The 8,541-nt window shown below is 36.8% G+C and overlaps 2 protein-coding genes across 7 annotated transcripts; one reads left to right on the top strand and one right to left on the bottom strand.

Moving 5' to 3' along the window:
- Positions 1 to 406: 406 nt before the first annotated feature.
- On the top strand, positions 407 to 4,814 carry LOC125188615 (E3 ubiquitin-protein ligase At3g02290-like). Of its 6 annotated transcripts, none has more exons than XM_048085560.1 (5): positions 407 to 553; positions 1,207 to 1,530; positions 1,890 to 2,316; positions 2,716 to 2,825; positions 4,528 to 4,814. In XM_048085560.1, the coding sequence occupies exons 2-5, from the start codon at positions 1,414 to 1,416 to the stop codon at positions 4,552 to 4,554; spliced, it is 681 nt and encodes a 226-aa protein (XP_047941517.1). In that variant the 5' UTR covers positions 407 to 553; positions 1,207 to 1,413; the 3' UTR covers positions 4,555 to 4,814. The 6 variants fall into 6 exon arrangements, with proteins under 6 accessions (XP_047941517.1, XP_047941519.1, XP_047941522.1 ...); XM_048085562.1 differs by having other exon boundaries at positions 520 to 575; XM_048085565.1 differs by having other exon boundaries at positions 539 to 557.
- A 468-nt stretch (positions 4,815 to 5,282) lies between these two features.
- LOC125187234 (protein COBRA-like) lies at positions 5,283 to 7,723 on the bottom strand. The gene is made up of 6 exons (XM_048083784.1): positions 7,557 to 7,723; positions 7,105 to 7,184; positions 6,560 to 7,016; positions 6,305 to 6,464; positions 5,946 to 6,226; positions 5,283 to 5,871 (listed from the first exon to the last, which is right to left on the bottom strand). Exons 1-6 carry the CDS (start codon positions 7,630 to 7,632, stop codon positions 5,588 to 5,590), a joined length of 1,338 nt encoding a protein of 445 aa, XP_047939741.1. The 5' UTR covers positions 7,633 to 7,723; the 3' UTR covers positions 5,283 to 5,587.
- Positions 7,724 to 8,541: the final 818 nt, after the last annotated feature.

Below are 8,541 nucleotides of genomic sequence, written 5' to 3' on the forward strand. Positions count from 1 at the left end.
AAAATTATTGCACTTTCCCATATATGTGTCGTAAATTTAATTCTGTATTTTGCGTGATTGTAATTTATTTGTTTTTTATAATTTTGCTGGTCTATGACTAGCTTATTGCTTGTCCAATTACTTGTCATGATGATGTGGCAGGAGGAATTTTAGTACTGATAATGTGGCAGAAGTTTGTGGTTGGCCTATTACTATCGTGAATGCTCTTATAATATTATTTTATTATGTTAATTAGAGTAAGAATGAAATAGGAGGGTTAGAGTAGGGATCTGTATGGCAAAAAACTGCACCCCCATTCTTGGGACATTATTGAGTACACAATAGTTAATTGTTAGCGCCGGAAATAAATGCAGTAGATGACAGCCAATAAATTTAATGAATAATATTTCACCCACCGCCGTGGTAAAGCAAGTTGCATTCTTGCGCACTATAATTTCATTTCCACGTCAAATTTGATAAAATCATTAAAAAATAGTTCAAGTTTATCAATAATACAATTCCCGTTACATCATCACCCCTCGGATTTCTCGGTTTCTCCTTCTCTCTCTCCGTTGTGTGTAATCATCTCTTACGGAGTTCGGTTTGATATTTTGATTATTTTCATTTATATCTTTGATGATGTACTTTTACACTTGTTTTAGAAATTTTCACCTCATAGTCGTTTTTCCCTTTCCAAGAAAAATTCTATATTGGGCTTAGTGAGAAACGTATAATCTATTATGGGTTTTCTGGGTTCAAGGAATCGATTGAGGATTTTTGTGGGCTTGGAGTGTTTTTGGTTTTAAAAAATTAGATGATTTCCTTGCTTAATTTTGAAGAAAGTGGAGAGTTAAGGACTGTTCCTGACCGATTACTTTATGAAATTTTGATGTTTCAGATTTTTCTTTTGTGTTTTTGAATGTTGCATTGTTACATAGACTAAAGCTTCATAATTCAGAAAAAGCATTTCTTTTTCACAATTGAGCTCATCTTAATTACTGTTAATGACTGATTATTTACTTCCTGGATTGTAATGTTTCATTATTCGTCTTTTTGTTTGAGTTTTACTCCATTATTACATAAAGTAGAGTTTGATTATCAAGAAAAAACAGTTTTTTCTCACTTGTTGTGTGTGTATTTTGGGGCTGTTTGTTCGCATGATATGGTTAACTGGTGTTGTTTATCTTCTAGTTCTGGTAGTTTAAATTTCTTTTTCTGTTCTTGCAGGTGAAATCCAAATTTTGATCTTATTTGTCTGACAAATAACTGGGGCATTAGGGGGTTTTGTTTGTTGTGGAGAGAGGTTGCTGGTTCGAGGAGTTAGTTAAGCTTCTGCGAGCTTGGGATCCTCTCTCATTAGGATTTTGATATGAGGTCTTGATGATTCTGTGACCGCATCTGGTTTTGAAAAGGAAGGTTTGTAACATTGTGATCATGGGTGCTGCTTGTTGCTGCTTAAGGGATGACTGGGATGATTTCTCTAACCTAAACAACTCGATATATAGGAACTGTATATGCCTCCAATGCTTTGTTCAGAATTTCTTGTATCTGGTATGTGTTTCTAGTCCCACGATGCGTGCTTTGTTAAACTATGATTTTCTGGAAACTTGGTATCTCGTCAAAGTTGCTTACTGTTATGAATGATGCTTTATTCATGGGAACAGTTATGCTTCTGAAACTTTTAATGCTGTGTATTTTTATTCTAGTTGCTTCTTTATGAATGTGATCAATAGATCTTGTGATCCTAGAAAGAAAACAGATTCAAATTGAGCTTTTCGTCTTTTGGAATTTAAGATCAACATAATGTGAGCATATTGGCATCTGGAAATTGTGTGTATGTTATAGATTGCTTCGTAGATGGTTAATGCATCACAATTTGAATATTGAATACCTATTCTTGGATTCTGCAGTATGCATCTTTGTTTCATAGAGGAGAAGAACGTGCCTTACCATCCTCTCATGGGACAGCTTCTTTAAGTTCTCCATCATCGATTGATAACACTTTACCTGATATGTTTCGCCCTCCTCCAAGACCTCTGCCTTATGATGCGGATCCAAGATATTTTCGCTTGCAGCGTGATGGTCTGGTCTCTCGAAGGGAGAAAGGGTCAAGCCATGCACATGAGGAAACTGAGCCGCTAAGATCAAGCGAAGTTGATGAGGAATCCGAATCTTTGAGTACCAAAAGCAAATGGAACAATTTTACATGTGAAGAAGCATCCAAAGAGTATAGTTCAAAATCATCACTAAAGCTCTCAACTGCCAAACCGGTGACAGGATTTGCTCATATTTATGCTTCATCAGAAGATGAAGATGTGTGCCCTACATGCCTTGAAGGTAACATCATTTCCTTCCATTATCTTCAAATCAGTTGTTGCTGTGCTGTTGAGGTTTTACAAGTTGATTATGTGTCCGTGTTACACTCAGTTACCCTGGGTTTTAGGGAAGCTCCATCTTTCTATGGTATTGAATATGTTATCATAAAATCATTCTTATATATTTAATCCGTATGTTAAGTACTTATGTATTTAATTTTTTACCACTTATTTGTAAAACAAAAAATACTTGACTTGATTGACCATAGCCGCAAAAACATGAAGTTGATACCTTTTAGATCTCTAATTCCTTGTTATTCTCGGAGGTTCTTTCGACCCAGGGCATGTGAGCATAGCTAAAAAATCCGCCGCATGATTTAGATATCATAAGTTTACATTCTAATCCACCCTCTTCGTGCAGAATATACCAAAGAAAATCCAAAGATACTTACACAATGTTCTCACCATTTCCACCTTGGTTGTATATATGAATGGATGGAAAGAAGTGATAACTGCCCAGTCTGTGGAAAGGTAATGCCTGAGCCTTCCGATTTTATTTCATCGTGGTGTTCGTATTATTAATTTCTTGGCTGTTTTCAATATTTCCATTGTATTTCTTGGTTAACAATATTTCCATTTATCACTAGATAGCCTTTATGTAATTGTATTTGCGTATCTCTGGAGAGAGTCTAAGATTGTACTACTAGTAATAATGCCCAAATTGTAAGTGTCTTCTAATTAAAAGCTTCACATGTAATTCTTTTTGGGCAAAGTTTTCTTTTGGTTAAGTTAAAGAGTGTCATTTTCTAGGTAAAATCTGTTTTTATGCTACATCCGGTAGTGTAGGTTACTACACTTTTGTTTGTAGTCTTTTGTTCCTAAGGTTCTGGTTAGATAATTGTCATAAATTCCATTAGTGTGTCTGATAGAGTAAAGGTGATGGAACAGAAAGAAACCTAGATAATTGAATAGAACTTAATAGGAATCCTTAAATGAAAACCACAGAATAATTCATGAAAACCAACATTTCAAACAACTGCTTAATCAAGGTCTTTCCGGAAAATGTGTTCCTCTTCATGCTCAAAACATTATCTGAAGAAATGGTAAAGGAAAAACCGAACACACCCCAAAGCACATATAAATGTGCCTGACTCCAAATCTAAAACAAGTACTCCTAGTAACTAATATATTCATGACTCTAATAAATCTGACTCCTAACAGAAACAAATAACTGATAATTAATAATAAAATCTACAATGATCTAGATCAACTGCCCCGCCACTTGAAACAGCCTTCTGCCTCGTCCTCAAGGCTGAAGCCAGAGCTTTCCATGGATACAGTCTTATTTACCATTATCTTGTTGCTCTGGCTGATCATGTATAGCTGCCAGAAGTAGTCCATCATCATTGGAATCCTCATATGTGCTACCCACTACAACGGGCTAGGTTTGGGGGGCATAGTGAGTTGGGCTGAATTAAGGACACAATGAAACAAGTTCCTGGAGAAGCAGTGGATGCAGGCTGTTGTGCAGAGGATTCTGGAGAAGAATATTGCTTTTAAACAGGTTATTGTAATGAGGGTGATGAAAATCGAGCAGACTCAATAAGAGGAAGGCTTGGCTGGAACGTATGAACCAGTTTGAGCATTTTGGCCGTGTGAACTGCAGCAGAATAGTCAAGGAGAGTTAGGTCCTGAAGCAGGACCTGCAACTCCTTTTTCTATCCACCAAGGAAAGCACCCATGTATAGCTCCTCTGAGTGCTCCAGCAGCTGAGACAAATTCCACCTTGAAGGCAGAAATATAGTCCTTCAGAGGCCCTGTATACTTTGTTCTGAAGAAATTACTAATAATCTCATAAATCTGACTCCTAACTGAACAAATAAGTAATACTCCTCACTCCTGTTAATAGTTCACTCCGCAATGATCCCTATGAACTTCTTGTTATGAAGTGTGAGTTTGTTACTTGTTTATAAGTTGTGAATTATGAACTTGTTTAGTCAGGTCATATGACGTTCTCCATAGTGAGACCAACAAAGCTTATCATGTAGGTTGGCTTTGTTGTTGCCTGAATAGATAATAATACTGTATTGACTAATCTGGCCTGTAGATAGAACAAAATTGAGCTTGTTGGATCATTAAACTACGTAATTGTAAATGCCCTCTTAAGTACACTATGCAATCACAGTTTTCCGTCTTTCTGTTGAATATAAGGTTGGTGGTTTTGTATTGGTAGGTGATGGCATTCGATGAGACGAGCTGAAGTCTTTCGTGGTCGTGGATGAAAGCTAGCATCTACAAGACAGAAGAATGCATAAAGTGTAAAGTGGTTGTATATATGAATCATATGATGGATGTTGTCAAGCAAAATGTGTGATGGGTCTGTCTCTATATGCAATGTTAGAGAAGTAAATCCATCAATTTGCTTACAGATACTTGCCTGTATTTGTCACAACTGCCATTTTCCATTTGATGGGGAAATCCCTGTTCAATTCGAGTACATATTCATTTGTCTTTGACCAACAGATTCCTGCAATTTCATCCCATCATACGCCAAATAAAGAGTAAGAAGACCAATTTTTTTCTACTAGTTAAAACGGAGTTGATCAGAGAGGTGGTTTACTAGGTCATGTCGACTATGTCCGATATCGATCGCCACATGATATATTGATCAAGCTTTTCAAGAAAAACTTAAGAATTTAGATTATTCTTTTTTTTTAGCAATTGTAGGTTTTAGTGTTTTATCTAGTAATTATAGGAATTTAAACAATGTATTTTTCAAAAATTAATATAATTCTGGACTTTCAAGTAATGTAATTTTCACATTTCTATTGTTTTCTTTTGGTTTTAAAAATATCACATTTTAAACAAATATATGCACATTGGAAAATAATACTATGATGAAATGAAAAAATGAAGTTGTGGGTATTCAGGCTGAAAAGAGACATGACAGCAAAAAAATTGAAATTGTACCTGAAATGAGGCTAAAAATAGAGTAAAAATACTTAAAGTATTTCAAAAATCAAATAAAATGCTCTGTGTATCTATCAAAATGTTTACATTCTCATCACAATCGTATACACAAACAATTACTATTAACAATTACACTATCTACTTGTAGGAGTATCATGCAACTGAAAGAGAAAAGGCAAGCCTTGTGAAAAATGAGCCACAACTGAAGCATGAATTGGAACCATTTTTCATGGCCTGCACAAGTTTTGGTGCACTTGAATCCACTGCCTGTCGTATAGCAAAGACAAGAATATCGAATCCTCTTCTATGATTCCAGATGTGTTTTAAAAACACGCAAACAGAAGAGCCAAAAGAGCGACGAGCAGCTGAAGGAAGGAGACACTGTGGCGCGTGGTGGCACTAGGAAGATACGGATACTCATCGGGAGGTGGCATCACGCAGTTGTCACCATTGAAGTAGATCCTCCTAGGGAAGGCCCAACCCTTCTCGAATGTGAAGGTGGACTTATCCTTGCGGAATAGGAACTCTGACTGCGCATTTCCTAGAGGGCCGGCTTCCATAAGCAGGTCGTTGTAGTACTTTACTCCCCATAGCATTGCTGTGTCATCTGTCCCAATACAAAAAACATGGATTTCATGAGATGATGTGAGCAAGGAGGTTGTAATAAGCAGCATGACTTACTTATATCTTGGTAGGGGTTGAGTGGCTTGTAGTTGAAGCTGAATATCTGAGTTAGGTTGTCAAAGTTGGGGTGTTGGATGACTAAGTTCCAGAGGGTGTAATTCATCCTGTAGTTGAAGTTTGTTATGGTGACCTTAACTCTCCAATAATCCTTGTAGTTCTGCTTCACGTGCCAGTGGACGCGAATGGGGCACATGTGGCTCGTGCATTGGACTAGAGGTGCAAACTTGTTAGTCTTCTCTTGTTGCGAAACGACTGAAGCTAGGTATGGTGAGTCCGGACTGCAGGAAATAATCGGTATAATGATTAGAGAAACAGATAGGGGGAAAGGGAGAGGGAAAGGGAATGGAAAGGCTTACTTGACACAGCTTCCTGGATCCGTGGCATTGTTTTGGCATCCGCAGGTACAGGTTGGGCAAGGGACGATGGTGTCATTGTAGAACGACGAGAGTGATACACAGCAAGAGGGAGTTTTCTGAGCCAGAAACTGCGAATATGTACATGTAACATTCCATGTCACTGCAAGAAGAGAAACACGAATGAGGTACAATATTCAACAAAAAAAGAGCTAGCTAGCCAAACATCGCGGAGCTTTGAAGGTGAAAAGAAATTACTCATAGCCTGAGTGACTCTCCTCCCATCAGAAGACACATATTTAGTAGGCTTGACGATTTTGGCAGGTCCGCAGGTGTATCCAGGGCCGGGTGCTCTCAAGGTGAAGTTCCGGGGCACCCTGACAGTTTTGTTAGTGGTTCCAGCAGCGCCAACACTGACTTGGAAGGAGCTGGCAGCATTGGTTGGATCCTGCCCCCATGAACCAATCACCCCTCCTTTACAACAGTTTGCAATCTGTTGGTTGTAGGGAGTTCCGGGCAGAAGGTCCACCACCGTGGGATCTTTCTTGCAGCAATGGGGGACGTTCCCTTTATACTTTGAGCAATCCCCTTGCTCTGTAGTTTGGCCTCCCATCATGCTCCATATCACCTCCTTCTTCGCCCACGTCCACCCCAAAGTCCAACCTGGTGCTTGGATGTGACGATATTGTTGGAAGTTGAACATTGTTACAACAGCCTGGATATCCAATTACAAATGCCAAATGCCAAGTTCACAACCAAATTTTGGAAAACTTTAAACATCACTAATGTGTTATAACGCTTACCACATAGCCATCGGGTGTCCAAGAGATAACGTCCCATTTTATCGTGATGTTTCCATTCGGATCAAGTGCATCATATGCTTCTGGAAGGGGATGGACACAAGTTTAAATCTATCATCTTCATTACCATATCAAAACACAATCTTGTACTATGAAGCATTTTTTAGGTCATCAATTCAGAAAACTATATTTTTGTTAGTACATAAACTTGGTTGGAGCATAATTGATGTTAATTAATCATATAAAGTTTCATCTTGCCCTCTATTGAAACAAAGACTAATAAAAGATTCATAAGAATAAAGAAACATATTTCTTGGTCCTTTTTCATGGTAAAAGCTTCGATCACTCCACAATGTAACTGTTTAAACAAAATTCTCTAGATTATCACATTCCATTAAACAAAGTTCATCAACAAAAAAACTATAACCAACAAACTAAAACTTGAGATTGATTACCTGATGAAGGAAAGGAGCAAGAGAGCAAGAACAGCAGCAAAACAGTGAGAGTTGTGAATTTGAAGCAGAATTCCATAGTTGCAGACTATGAAGATCTGAAACTGAAGTGGAAGAGAGACACAGAAATGGTGGCCTGGAAACTCGACTTTATTCAAGTGTTTCTAATAATTTATACTAGTATTTGATACTAAGTATTGTATTAGTATTATTGTAATTTTTACGTGCCCAGAAATTCGCATCATTATTGAGTAAAATTTTGAATAAAATATCTTACAAAGGTAGTTAGCTTGTTAATAATTCAGACGGGTACAAATATTTTAGAGCACAGACGGTAGTTGCCGACACTTGGTAAAAATAAAATAGTGACACTCCTATTATATAACGGTAAATTCAGTTGGCAGTATTTAGCATAGGGATATTTGTCATTTGTCACTGGCCAACCACCAATCAGATTTTATTTGATTCTTTTATTTGTAAATATTGATGTGAGTGTCGGTGCGTATGCAATTACAACTGACAGCCTGGCAGTTTTATTCCCTCTTCTCTATTTAGAATCATTATTTATGGAGTAGTAAATGATTTTGAGTCGGTTACATATTAATACTAACTCATTTGCTAACTCCAACTAATTTAAAGGTACATGATTTTAAAAAACGTGTAGTCTATAATTTGCCACGTGTAATTTTCATTTTTATTAATTAAATCAAAAAAGATAAAAAAAAAACGCCAAATTAGGGTTTTGGATAAAAATGTCAATATAGTATTTCGAAAATATTAACACAATGCTTTGAGAATGTCAACACAAATTTAGGATTGACATTGTATATGCTTTATATTGACATATTATCTTAGTGCATTGACATTAACCTATGTACGAAAAATACGAAAATTCTAGATTTTTTTTTTTCATTTTGACGTCGGAACATATGCATGTAGTATATCGTTGGAATCCTTATAAAATTATCTTTAATTTGATATATGTTAT

This window comes from Salvia hispanica, chromosome 5 (genome assembly GCF_023119035.1).
Source record: "Salvia hispanica cultivar TCC Black 2014 chromosome 5, UniMelb_Shisp_WGS_1.0, whole genome shotgun sequence".
Classification (NCBI taxonomy): domain Eukaryota; kingdom Viridiplantae; phylum Streptophyta; class Magnoliopsida; order Lamiales; family Lamiaceae; genus Salvia; species Salvia hispanica.